We start from the raw sequence: 14,448 nt of genomic DNA, 5'->3' as shown, positions 1-14,448 counted from the left end.
GCTCCGGTTGCTATAGAAACAGGCAGACTTAGCTTTGTCCAGGCTTAAAAAAATGCAGTTTTTTCATCAAAATGTACAGTGATTTCAAATATGAAAATTAATCATAAGCTTGGCGGACAGTTTTTGGAGAAAGTTTCCCCATTCAAATAGATGCCCGAGAGGCACTTCAAAGATGGTCGCCGAGTGAAATGACTTCTTATAGGGACTTTGATAATAAATCATTTGATAATAAAAGTTAGAAAAAATGTTTATGGAAAGGCAGGGTGGGTTTAGCTTGAGAGAAGAATTTAACTTTAAAAAGCTTACAATAAGAACAACTCTAAAAAGTATGTGCATCACTATTTGTGGGGTGAGGTTGTGGAACGGTTTGGAGCTGGGGTTAAAACATTAAACAATTTATATAAAACACTTTAGTAAAGGGCTATGAAGAGGAATAGAGGTGATGGTGAGTGTGGGTTAAAATATTGATTGCATTGGGATATGTAAATATTGGGTGAATGGTTCTCTGGTGCAAAATGTACAGTAAAAGGGAAAGAAAGAAAGAAAGAAAGAAAGAAAGAAAGAAAGAAAGAAAGAAAGAAAGAAAGAAAGAAAGAAAGAAAGAAAGAAAGAAAGAAAGAAAGAAAGAAAGAAAGAAAGAAAGAAAGAAAGAAAGAAAGAAAGAAAGACTGGAGTAATGACGCTGAAAATTCAGCTTTACCATCACATGAATAAATTACATTAATTTAAATATTTCAAACAGTTAATATTTCAATGTTTTTACTTTCTTTTTGATCAAATTTTGAATGGTGATAAGTTAGCCTACTCTTCATTAATTGTTTTTGAGTTTAAAGACAATATCTCACAGCATGTAAACGTTTTACAAATGATTATGACAAGTGTTTCAAGCATGTTTCAATCCAAATTAAGCTAGAAAACGTTTGACTTCTTCAGTAAGCAGGGCATTATTAACTGACAATACTCTGAGAATCTGCAGCTCTACATAAGAATGGCTCAGATCCAAGTAACACTGCGGTGGGCAATGCCTTAAATAGGCAGCAGAATTGTTCAGATTCACCAAACGAACCCAAGTCTCTATAAGTGTTGAATGACGCACCACACGAGACCACCCATCCGTCATCAGCATATAAAAAGAACTGCGGGGAGCGCGTGGATACAACTCTCAGCACCGAGAGCACAGATTACCAGTCGTTCTGGATGATACCAGCAAGGAGCATGGAGGTGAACACAACTGATAAAGCCCTTCTTTCAGTTGATGGCACCGCGACGCACTCCTGTTGCAGCTATCATTCCGAAGGCACCGCAACAGTTGACATATCGCATTTGCAGTGCGCATCGCACTGGAGACATCCAGAGCCAAAGGCAAAGGCGCGGGTGGTGCGCTCCTCCAGCACTGGAAAGCGACCCTCGTCGTCTGAACGCAAGCCACGGAGATCTCTGGACCCCTTCTCCGCCTCTCAGCTCCATAAAACAAAGCACATGAGATATGAGAGTAAAAACGACGAGCTGGTCAGCGTAAAACCCAGTCATTACCGGCGTATAGTCGTGCTAGGCGCGCCCCGAGTGGGTAAAACGGCGGTCATTCGCCGTTTCCTCGGAGATGAGGTATTCGAGGAACATTACGAGCCAACGACCGAAGACTTTCACAGCAAACTGTACCACATCCGAGGAGAGAGATACCAGCTAGATATCCTGGACGCGTCCAAAGAGAGAGACTTCCCTGCCAAACGAAGACTGTCTATTCTGACCGGTCAGTACTGTACATGTGTACTGTTTATTTGTTGAATAGTATACATGATTTACAAAGTTTCTAATTTCTTGTGCTTTATAACCTCAACAGGTGACATATTTCTGCTGGTGTTCAGCGTGACTGACCGAGAGTCTTTCACTGAGGTCTGCTCTTTACGCGAGGAGATTTTCACCGCCAAATCCAAGCTGGCCAAGTCCAAAGAAAACAGACAGTTTCCGATTATAATCTGTGGCAATAAAACGGACTTAAACTCCTCGAGAGCTGTGCAACACTCAGATGTCTGCCAGTTTCTCGGGGAGGACGGTGTCTCTTTTGAGGTGTCTGCTAAAGACTGCACCAACCTGGAGGAGATGTTCGAAGCCCTGGCGGTGCTGGGAGGGCTCCCCACAGAAACCAGACCCTCTCTCCATCGAGACATCTCCATCCACACGTATCATGCGCTGAGCAGCAGAAAGAGAAACAAACGAGCCATGAATGAGCCGTGTGGGGCGGTGCAACCGCTCGCGCGTAGACCGAGTTTCAGTAGCGATCTGCGGCGCGTGATGGGGCCGAGCACCCCTAAAAAAAGTACACCTATTGAGAGGTGCCAAATACAGTAAAAGAGTAACGCTAGGGACTCTGTTTCAAACCTATGAATAATAATTATTCAGCTATGTAAGAATTATTATATTCTGTACGTCCCTGGCTGGACCAGAGGACATATTCTAAAAGTATTTGTGAAATGTCTTTAAAACCCTGCTGGAAAATCAGGCTTAAGATTATATAACTGGTCTAAACTGGTCATTAGCTGGCGTAAACCAGCTGTTAAAAATGAATGTTCTTTATTGGAATCTATGCTTCTATAGAACGTTTAAAAGTCATGGAATATTTCACAAAATATTCTTTATTAAAAATGTTCTTCACAATAAAAAAAGGTTATTCTATGGCATCACTGCAAAAATACTCTTTTGAAACTTTTTAAGAGTGAAAAAAAAACTTAAATAGCCATTTTTAGCCAATTTAACATACAACGTTAATGTATTTACGTTGATTCAGTAAAGTTAAATAATATTTTGACTTGAATAAAACCATAGTTACCAATTTTTCAATGCAGTTCATGACTAGTAAATATTTATATAACTGGCTTAAACTGGTCATTAGTTGGTGGAAACAGGTAGACCAAATGGAAGACCAGCAACAAACCAGCTTAGTTAAAAAAGTTAAAAACGAAGGTTCTTTATTGAAATCTATGCTTCTATATAGAACGTTTACAATTCATGGAATCCTTCACAAAAGGTTCTTTATTAAAAATATTCTTCATAAAATGGTTCTTTGGGGAGCCAAAAATGGTTGGCATCACTGCAACCAAAAAAAAAAGCCAATTTCTACCCAATTTAACATAAACAATATATACAAAGTTAATGTTGATTCAGTAATATTAATATGTTGACTTGAACGAAACCATAGAGTTCATGACTAGTTTGGACCCGTTTTCAAAACGCAGATACTGACTCATGCACGTATTTCCAAATGGAAAATGTATTACAAGCGAATATGCATGTTTTCTTAATATTGAGTGTATTTTGTACATCACATTTGTTTCCACGTTTATTATAGGCTACAGACAACAATAAAAGACGCAGTGGCGCACTGTTTTTTTTTCTTTCTTCTTTTTTTCTTGAACATGAATCCTTTATTAGCCTACCTCAAATGTGTTCTCACTTTGCCTTGTATAACTGACAACAATAAAATTATGCTTGAGAAATAATGCGTTGTGTTTTCCCTCATAATTCGTGAGTTTGTTCAGGACCAAACGTAGGGCTACAGCAAATCGGGAATGACAAGCGAGAGAACGCAAGCAACGCCACCTAATTAATATTCATGAGTCGTGCTGTACATATTTATAACTTGTCTCCCACCTCACCTCACTTTTTGCAGCAGTGTGTACGCCTGTACTTTTAGCAGAAACCGCACAATATATCCATTTATGGATGAACAACGGGAAGAAAGTTGTGGGCGGTGAAGCCTTGCTTCTCATCGTCTGCAATGGCTTGAGTCATCATCGTAGTGCCGGCGTAAAATTCTCTCGCATTAGTAAGAAAACGCACCCACGCACTCATATGTGTGAATGCCTGACAATACAATCACGATTTCCATAATAGACGTTACACAATGCAGAAAGAGAAGAAATCTTGAATATTCACGAATGCAGTGATGAATAGGCATATGCCCGCAAAGAAATGACAACCTACATTTACAGTAAGGCAAGTAAGCATTGCACAGAAGTTTTTAGTGCATACACTGAGATTTGCATAATCATTTGTTTATGCAGAAACAGAGCTCGATCAGTACCATGGACAGCGGACAGATGGTTATAAGGGGTTTCTGTCATGAACAGCCTTGATTAAAAGCAAAGCATTTTATTACGATATTATATATAGGTCTCGACTACATTGCTAAATATATATTTTCATTGTGTTTCTACATTAAATGAGCACTGTAGGGAGCTACATGAATCATTCATGATTCTTCAGTGACCTTCTCTCTGACAGAGCATGTGGGTGGTTTGGAGAGGAGTAACTTCAAATGGCAGATGCAAAAAGAAAATCACTTCTATGCCTAATCAAATACCACTCAAGATAATAAAGCCCCCAGGATACAATCACATCAGATTTCATAGATCAGACTAGCAATCATCTGTGTTCATCGTGTCACCGATTCCTGAATTATATATTTCAACATTTTAAAGGGTTAGATCACTTTAAGAATTAAAATTACCCCATGATTTACTCACCCTCAAGCCATCCTAGGTGTATATGACTTTCTTCCAGACCGCCTTCTGTATTCAACTCATGAAAAAAGCGTTTTGAAGAGAGGCGTTACACTTTCTGAGTAAGTTGAATACGTAAGACGGTCTGCCGGAAGCTAGATATTTTACTTCAAATCGTTTTAAATATGGATATTTTTCTTACCCAAACCCATCGGATTCGCTTCAGAAGGCCTTTATTAACCCAGTGGAGCCGTGTGGAGCAGTTTTATAATGGATGGATGCACTTTTTGGAGCTTTAAACTCAATGGACCCCGTCACTGCAAGTATAAAGCTTGGAAGCGTCAGGATATTTATTAATATAACTCTGATTGTGTTTGGCTGAAAGAATAAAGTCATATACATCTAGGATGGCTTGAGGGAGGAGTAAATCATGGGATAATTTTTATTTTAAAGAGAACAACTACTTTAAATGTAAAAATGCATCTGGGTCTGGGTCAATACCAAATAAGAAGTGTTCATGGTAAACTAAACTAAGAAAAATCTTGTTAAAAACATGTACCAAGTACTTAGAAATGTACTGTATGTAGTCATGCTGGTTTTATATTCATGTTGTACCATTTTCAGAAAGATGACTTAATGTCATGTGGTGTAAAGGCCCGTTCACACCAAAGATGATAAAACTATAACGATAAAGATATAGTTATAAAAAAAATTCTAAATATAAAAAAATAGAGTTCACACCACAACTATAATGGCAGAGAGGAACTATATCACTTTCAGAACGATTTTATCCAGCTGATAAACGATTCTTGTCTTTGTGTGAGTGCGCACTCTTCTGTCCATGTGAGTTTCTTATTATTATTCTTCCGCTCTGGACGTCTATGGCAGAACCCATATCCCATAGAACCGTATGGTAAAAAGTTAGAGGACAGTCCAAACATCCACCACCGCAAATTTGGAGTCTCTAACCCAATCCCTCTAGTGCCATCAACTGTCCAAAGTTTCACTCACATTTATGCTAATAACTTTGAACCATAGGGGATAGAAACAAAATTCTCTTTTCCTGATTCCTTGGCTCAATTAATGCAAATTTTCCCGCCAAATTATCTCAACTCCTCCTTCGGTTTGTCCGATTTTCACCAAAATCGAATCAGACCATCTTCAGGCCAAAAATTATCAAAAGCTTTTTGATAAACCGAACTGAACAAATTCGACAAAGAGCATGATAAATTGGACGCAAGGCTATATTTCCGCATATTCAGACCAAACTTGATACATGTCATCCCAAGCATGACCTGAGGCTTCATTCAGCAACAGAAAAATATTTGCTTCTAACTTCTAAATGGTTTGCCCAAAAAACATTTTTTATATTTTAAAAAGCCCATTACTCTGTGAGCCCTCACTTCATCCATTACCATCCCTTACACATTTAGTATGCAGAACCATGAATATGCAAATTAGTCCCCGCCTCCACGCAACCACACAGCTAGTAAACACGTCAAGTGGAAATATTGGTTCAATTCAGCCATATTTGTTTAAACCAGAAACTGATTCAGAAGTGGAAGACTGAATTATATAGGCTTGTCTACAAGTCAATGTATCAGAATGGTAATTTGTTTTAGGGATCGCTCTGTACAATGTAGGACACATAATGGCAATTGAATGTGTTGCTAACTTTACACAAACAATTTTCCCGTTCTCCATCTCAGAGTCGAACAGATCCTTCTAAAAAACAGAATCCTTAAACATAATGATAAGAAAAGACCTGCCATGCACATTGACAGGATTGGTTACGAGTTTGTGAAGTAGAAATTAGGAGCGGTTTCAAACCGTGTCTTTGGTTCACTGCAGTTTTAAAGAGAAAATACTCCGTAATGATGTTGACTTATGAATTTGCAAAAAAAAACACCATATAGACACACAAACAACATTAAAAACTTGATTTTGACCAAATAAATTTGTGATGAAAGGGAAGCAGCAACAAGTAGGATGGGAACTTGTTCCTATGTATCATTTGTTGATTGGATTTTGAGATGTGGGCGGAGTTTAGGCAGATTAAATGATTGGAGAAGCATATGTCACTAGACATAAGAGAAGAGAGAAGTCTGTCATTTTCAATGGAAGATCCAGGTATGTACATCCTGATTAAACATCACAAGGTCAAAAAAATGAGACGTATGCAGGGATGAATTGTTAACAATGAGACATGTATTAAGAAAATATAGAATTGAATTGTTCCTAAATATACAAAGATCATATCATCCTGACTTTTACTTTATGCACCCCGAACCCCTGAACAAATTACACTGAATTTTAATTCAGAGATTAAAAACATGTTCACATTGAAGAGAAGCATTCAAGTCACTGCATGTATGCAATGTCCTGCACTTGTGAATAAATTAAAAGATAGGAAAAACACGTGTCAAGTGACCTATGTTCCATCTTCATTGACCCATGTTCCTTCTTGAAGAGTAAACACTTCTCCACATGGATGGATTTGTTTCATGTTTACCTTATTCTCATGTTTCTCTGATGTAAACGGTCATCTGGCTCTCTGAATGTCTGTGTTTCTGCTGGTCTATAGAAACCCTGCTTTGGAAAAACATCTCTAATTCTAGCAGCATTGTGGGTAAGATGCTGTCCAGCAACGCTAATCCTTCCCAGGAACACCGCAAACCCCTAAAACATAAAGGTAAGCATCAGGGGGGAACTGATGTACAAGTGAAAATGTACTATTTCACTTGGGTTAATTAAAAGTAAAAAAGCCATACGCCATAAACATTACCTGTCATCAAGTATTAGAAGCCCCCTTGCTTGCAGTTCCTGAACATTTTCTGACGTCCCAAAAATTAGTTGGAAGTCAGCTTCTGGGCTGAATAACTCCCAGTGCTAAAATATATATTAAAATAAAATGTAGCCTTTTTTATGAACATTATGACTTTGTTTTCTTGTTTTTTTACCATTCAAACATATCATAACATACTAACATGCTGTATAAATAATGCTTTGTTTTTGTTTTTTAAGCAAAACATAATTGGTTGAAATGTGAAGTGGATTTGTAAAACCTATGTTGTGTAATAAGTGGTCCATTTTACCTGCTGGGTGATTCCTTCATTCATACGCAGACCCATGACCAAAACCTCCTCCAGCCTGCAGATACAATAACGATCCGATTCAATAACTCAGCGACAGACTGTGCAATTGCTCCATAGCTATGGAATCTGTCAAAGTCTGCCAAAATTAAAAATAAATAAATACATAATTAAATATACATAGAAATTGTTTTATTAATAATTATTTATACATTTATTTCCTTATTTATGTTTATATTTATTTTTTACACATTTATTTATTTATTATTTTATTTATACATTTATTCATTTATATTTTTATTTATTTCCACATTTATATATTTCTACATTTATTTATTTATATATTTATGCATTTCCACATTTATTCATTTCTACATTTATGTATTTATACATTTATTTGTGCTTAGGGTAATGAGAAGGGTGTGGTTTACCTCAGACATAGCAAACAAGCTCAGAGTAGGCGAGGGCGAAGCGTTGATGAGGCCACAGTGACACCTTGTGGTCGAAATACAATAAGTATAGCCTACTGACGTTGATACTGTCTGTGATGAATGACTTGGATAGGTATATGGCCAAAATCTTATATCACGGGTTAAGTCATAGGTCATAACGTTGCCCCTGGACATCAGTTTATGGGGGTAGGCCAAGCCTGTAGTGCTTCAGTCAGAAATTGAAGCTTTCGCGCCTCGATCGCCCCCCGGTGGCCGGTCCCAGTATAGCTCCTGAACCCCGCCTCTCCATGTATTAGAATGGGCGCGAGACACACTAAACAATTTAATTACACTTCAAATAATTGTTTCCTAAAGATGGTTTCTGTCATTTTAGGCAGTTTTTATTACAATAATTTCATTTCAAGTGTTCGTTTTTTAAATAAGTTTAGTTTTAGTGAGTTATTTGATGCTATAAAAACGGGGGGTGTGACGTCATGATTGACAGCTGAGATTGACGGCTTCTCTGAGTGAAGTTGTCACTGAGGCACTAACAGACTTTTTTCTGGATTTTTGGGAGGAGATTGGAGCTTTAGCTTTAATTTCTACATTTCCATAACTGTTTATTTCACACCAACATAATGAATTGTTCTGCATCTGCGAGAGTGTGGGCGGGCTTTTGATAATCGCGCCTCTACTTCCTGTTCTCTACTGCGCAACTCCGGTCCCGAGATCGCTACTGCGCAGACTCGGTCCCAAGATGTCAGCGCCGTGAGCGGGCCTATGAAAGCTTCAACTTTGGTCAGCGGAAGTCAATGAAGTCGCGTCGTCCATATTTTTTTACGGTCTATGGGGTAGGCTAAAGACTACCACAGCTTAATAGAAAATAAGTTTGTTTCTGTTGCTATCAATTTAGTTTTTTGAAGTTACATTAAAATGCAGTTAGCTCAAAAATATGAATATGAATACATAAATGTAAAAAAAAAAATAAATGTAGAAATGAATAAAAGTGGAAATAAATAAAAATAGAAATTAATAAATGTATAAATAAATAAAAGAATGAATAAATAATTGTGGAAAAAATAAATATATACACAAATAAGGAAATAAAAGTATAAATAATTATTTATTTTAGTTTTTTTGCTTTTCTATGTATATTTATTTATATATTAATTTTTTAATTTTTGCTTTTTTAAATTTCTTTGTATATTTATTTATGTATTTGTTTATTTTTAATTTTGGCAGACTTTGCATTCCATACATAGCTAGTTGTGTGTGGACCGCACATCACATACACTTACAGGCCACGGTGGTCAAGCTGTATTCGACGGCGTGTCCCGTGACCGTGACGTTGAACCTCCCGTATCCAAACATCTGGTTCTAAAGTCTGGGTTCGTGCTTCCCTCTGAGCTCCTCCCTCTGCACGCAGCACAAAGCGCCCATGAGCTCCTAACAGATAATGACATATTGAATACAAAACATCATTACTCTAGTATTCAGTGTCACACGATCCTTCAGAAATCATTCTAATATGATGATTGATGTTCAAGGAACATTTATTATTATTATTATCAATGCTGAAAAGTCGCCTGTTGAACAGTGTCTCTCCATCTTGTATCACCCGGACAGAAAGTCAATCCACATAATGCCAATCTAGACAATTACAGTAATATAAATTTTGTGTATATTATTAATGAATATTTGCTGGTTATTTTAAATGATTAGAAATTAATTCAATATTCAGGGATTGACTTGATAGGTAGTGTAAAAAGTTACTGTATTGTTCATGCCTAACCTAATATACAATTTTTTTTTATTATTTTTAAATAATACCCTCATTGGGGGCTGAGCCTCCCAAATATTGAAATCTTAAAATCGCCCCTGTATAAAGCATGAAAAGATTATTTTCACAGGAGAAAAGAAAAACATTTAAATATGTTATTTTGATTATCAGTTATGAGTTTCAAAGGGATAAAATTATTGACTGCTGGAGGACTTTAATGAATATGGCAATGTTAATGTATTTGTTTTGGTGGATTAAATCTGTTACGCAGCTGTTGCTGCAGAGCATGTATGGACTTGCTACTGCCATTAGATACACAGACACGCTGCTGTGAGCAAGTAAGATAATGCATTAATAGACATACATAAATCCTGTAGCAGATCTAGGCAGGTGGATCTGGAGGGGTTTAAAGGAACTCTAATAGTGCGCTGCTGGACTAGCCTACAGTAAACAGTGAACTAGACTATTTAAATGTTGAGCAAGCAATCTCATTTGGCTGCAGGATTAGCAGAGGCCAATCAGCTTCAGCCATGTGGTAATGATGTGATTGCTTGCAGATTGCATGTAAAGAACTGATCAGCCTACGCCCTCTAGTTTCATGACTGAACTAGATATTATAAATCAATAATTTTTTTAATTCGAAATGTCTTTACTGTCACTTTTGATTCATTTCATGCATCCTTGCTAAATAAAAGTATTCATTTCTTTTTTTAAATGCTTGCTTATCCCAAATGTTTGAAGAGTAGTAGGTGTGCATGAATGTACCTGGGCCTACACCGATGTATTGATGCCCTCTCCAGTACCCGATATTGTGTTCACTTACAGCGCCCTACAATGAGTACATAATCAATAAACCAAGATTACACATAAACAGTTCAAATAATTATATAATATAGCATTCATTTATTTGGCAGACACTTTTTTCTAAAGTGACTTGCAGTGGATTAGATTGAATTTTTTTGCCTGGGAATCAAAAACATGACCTTAGTGTTGCTAGTGCTACTTCTTATTGTGATACTTTTTACAGCTTATAGGTATAAGAATATAAGGAATTATAACTTACATTTTTGGCAAAGTTGGACACCTCATACTGGCAGAATCCAGCCTTCTCCAAGACTCTGCGTGCCGATTTGTACATGACAGCAGTGGCATCGTCACAAGGCACGCTTAGTTCCCCTCTTTCAACCTGTTTAAAGAGCTGGGTACCCCTTTCCAAAGTCAGCTGATACAGTGAAACGTGATCGTCACAAACCGGCAGCAATTTCTCCAGCTCACTCTCCCATGACTTTACACTTTGACCCGGAAGAGCGAACATGACATCCACTGACACATGTCCCGGGCAGAGCGTCCTGGCCTCTGACACTGTCTGGAGAGCATGCTGGGAGTTGTGATCCCTCCCTAGTATCCTCAGGTGATCGTCATTCAGTGACTGTGGAAAATAGCATTAGATCTATGGAGACTCTAAGTACGTTTTTGACCACAGCTACATAACATCTGACAGATTGTGGCATGTGTGCAGCATACCTGAATTCCAATAGAAAACCGGTTAACTCCTGCTAACATGAAGTCCTTCAGACTAGCTTTTCCAGCAGGTGTAGGATTCACTTCCAGGGTGACCTCTGCATCATCTGAGAGATGGGCGTTTTTGGAAACAGTCTCCAAGACAGCAGCGATCGTGGAGGGATGAGCCAAGCTAGGTGTTCCTCCTCCAAAAAACACTGAGCTGATCCTACGGAACAGTACAGCACAAATTAAAGGGATAGTTCACCCAAAAATTAAAGGGGACCTATTATGCCCCTTTTTTACAAGATGTAATAGAAGTCTCAGGTGTCCCCAGAATGTGTCTCTGAATTTTCAGCTCAAAATACCCACAAATAATTTATTATAGGATTTAGTTCAAACATCTTTAAATGCAAATGAGCTGCTGCTCTCCGCCCCCCTATCCAGAAGAGGGCTGTGCCTTTACAACTCGTGCCTCGGATACTCTGCCAAAAACTAAAACATCTGTTTGGTTTTGACTATCATCTCTATTGCGGTTCATGATCATGATCAGTTCTTCATCATCATGAAAGTTTTTATCTGCATGTGTTTTAAAGCCATATCAGTCTAAACTTCTGATATATGGTTTTCTGAGCGTACACATCCGAAGCACGCACACAGAGAGCTGGACGTCAGACAGAGCGTCCCGTGAGTATTAAACTAAGTTCTCTTTCGCGTTTTATTGCGTTTAAACTGTCAAACACACACAAGGTTATGTCAAAGTTCACAAACACAGTCGGTTATTTCTGTGAACATAAACAGCAAGTAAAGAAATCGCATGTGTATATTAGATCTGTGTATTAAAGTGAAAGCAGCGTAATATACAGTACCTACTGCTATATGCTGTTAATATGAATCAAACAACAACAGAAAAACAGAATATCACTCACTGCTCTTGACTGAATAACTTTAGTAGCTTTAATAAGAACACATTTCTTCCTTTTTCCGTAAATTGAATTCAGAAGGTGGTCTGGTGGAAGCTAGATATTTTACTTTATAAAGTTTTAAATATGGATATTTTTCTTACCAAACCCCATCGATTCGAGAGCTGGAGTAAATTTTTTGATGGATTGATGCACTTTTTTGAGCTTCAAACTGAATCAACTGCCGTTATAAAGCTTGAAAGCATCAGGATATTTATTAATATAACTCTCTTGTGTTCATCAGAAAGAAGAAAGTCATACACCTAGGATGGCTTGAGGGTGAGTAAATAACATGGGATAATCTTCATGCCTGTTGCTTTAAAGGCATCATGTAGTCTTTGTTGAAACATACAGTTACACTTATGTTATGTTGTTATAACGCTTACAGTTATCTGAACTACTTGACGGAGGTTTTGTCCAAAACTAACTTTTGTTGCTGTTAATCTTTGGGAAAGTTTGTTAGGTATGCAGTAACCGTTTTAGCTATACAAGCAATTGTTTAATTAAAAGGCACCAAAATACAAGAAAAAGCATCTTCTCCAGTAAAACATTTTCTGAGGGAGGAGGACCCACCAACGGTTTTTTTTGCTTCCGACGCCATGCGTGAAAGCCTACCCTAAATGAGGACAGAATTTTTATTTCTGGGTAAACTATCTCTAGTTTATGTCACAAGCATTATAAAGTTCAGCTGATTTTTAGTAATTGCAAACAACATGCAATTGTTGCCAAAAACAGTACATTTAGTTCACATTAACTTTTCCTTAATAAGTTTTCTTTTTATAAGTCTGCTATGCGTGTTTTTTGCCACTAGTGGAATCTGTACACTGACCGGGAGACTTGACTGAGTTGCAGTAATGTTTGTGTCTCTTTCTGCAGACATTCTGTCATGACCGCATGGTTTTGACTCCGAGGAATATATTTGTTGAAGTTGCAGTAGGAGCATCTTTTTAGGCAATATGGCCACTGTAGAAAAGGAGAAATACAGACAGATTTAATAGGCTTCATGTGCCTTCCCTACATCTGCCAGAGACTGGCTTTGAGAATCACTCACATGGACGTAAAGTGACGCTTCATCTGCGTGAGGAGGGAGCCTGTGAGTAGCGATAGATCTCAACAGTACAGAACCGACCGCGTGATGTTGTCTGAGTAATGCTCGTCTCGACATACTGTACTCTCCTACTGTACTGTACTAGTCAAGTTATGCTTCCATGTATGCTGCGTCTGCAATGTTTTCTACACGGCGCTATTTCCCTGCAACACACATTGCGTCACAAAGCTCTCCTTCAGGCGTTTGTTTGTTTTGTCTTATAATATTGCGTCTCCTTCTACTTTTAATTTATTTGATATTGCAATTGAGAAACTTTGTTTTGCCCCCGGAGTTTTAAATATTAATAGACTATTCGTTTTTATTTCAAAAAGACATTGTGGAAGGCCACGCGGACCAAATAAATATTTATTGGTAAATAAAGTTAAGGAAATAACTTTCAAAATCTTACACAGACTACCCAGTAAATACATTTATTGTTACATTTAAAAATTATTTAAACTGTTCTTTTTGCTAAACACTGGCTGAAACCCCGTTTCATTTATTTTGGCATTGCGCTCATGCAAGGACATTTTTGAAATATTTGGCTAGATTTATAATTGATAACATTGACCCCACTTATTCTTTGTGTTAAGAAAACGTTATATTTGTTTTTATCCCCTCAAATAAAATGAAATGATATATAGCCTACTATAAATGTAATTGTAATGTTTGCTTACAGTTGTTTTTGATTCTTGAAAAATAAATTAATTTATACATCAGGACTATTTTTTATTCACGTAATAAGAAAGCAATTAAAATGGTTTCTATTTGGGAGTGCTTTAATATATTTACATAATGTTTAGCCTATACCCCTGGCTGTATGTTTTTCTGCGTGTGTTTTTGCAGTTCTGACTGTAGTGTTTTGTGTTATAAAATTCCAATGTTAATAGTACTCTAAAAAATGCTGGGTTAAAAATAACCCAAGTTGGGTTGAAAATGGACTAACCCAGCAATTGGGTTGTTTTAACCCAGCGGTTGGGTTAAATGTTTGTTTAAAACAATCCAATTGCTGGTTTAAAACAACCCAATTGCTGGGTTAAAACAACCCAATCGCTGGGTTAGTCCATTTTCAACCCAACTTGGGTTATTTTTAACCT

At 37.4% G+C, this 14,448-nt stretch overlaps 2 protein-coding genes across 3 annotated transcripts; one reads left to right on the top strand and one right to left on the bottom strand.

Moving 5' to 3' along the window:
- Nucleotides 1-1,197: 1,197 nt before the first annotated feature.
- rasd2a (RASD family member 2a) lies at nucleotides 1,198-2,349 on the top strand (the record flags this gene model as incomplete). Its single annotated transcript, XM_079820469.1, has 2 exons — nucleotides 1,198-1,750; nucleotides 1,841-2,349. The coding sequence occupies 2 exons, from the start codon at nucleotides 1,198-1,200 to the stop codon at nucleotides 2,347-2,349; spliced, it is 1,062 nt and encodes a 353-aa protein (XP_079676595.1).
- Nucleotides 2,350-6,686: 4,337 nt separating this feature from the next.
- rsad1 (radical S-adenosyl methionine domain containing 1) lies at nucleotides 6,687-13,506 on the bottom strand. 2 transcript variants are annotated; one of them, XM_079831758.1, is made up of 9 exons: nucleotides 13,316-13,506; nucleotides 13,094-13,227; nucleotides 11,327-11,531; nucleotides 10,866-11,231; nucleotides 10,568-10,631; nucleotides 9,321-9,468; nucleotides 7,595-7,649; nucleotides 7,285-7,388; nucleotides 6,687-7,178 (listed from the first exon to the last, which is right to left on the bottom strand). In XM_079831758.1, the coding sequence occupies exons 1-9, from the start codon at nucleotides 13,427-13,429 to the stop codon at nucleotides 7,019-7,021; spliced, it is 1,350 nt and encodes a 449-aa protein (XP_079687884.1). In that variant the 5' UTR covers nucleotides 13,430-13,506; the 3' UTR covers nucleotides 6,687-7,018. The 2 variants fall into 2 exon arrangements, with proteins under 2 accessions (XP_079687884.1, XP_079687885.1); XM_079831759.1 differs by lacking the exon at nucleotides 13,094-13,227 and having other exon boundaries at nucleotides 13,316-13,492.
- Between the last annotated feature and the right edge of the window lie 942 nt (nucleotides 13,507-14,448).

This window comes from Gobio gobio (assembly GCF_949357685.1).
Source record: "Gobio gobio genome assembly, chromosome: 1".
Lineage (NCBI taxonomy): Eukaryota > Metazoa > Chordata > Actinopteri > Cypriniformes > Gobionidae > Gobio > Gobio gobio.
Note: the sequence above shows the minus strand (reverse complement) of the source record. Positions and strands in the feature narration are given on the sequence as shown.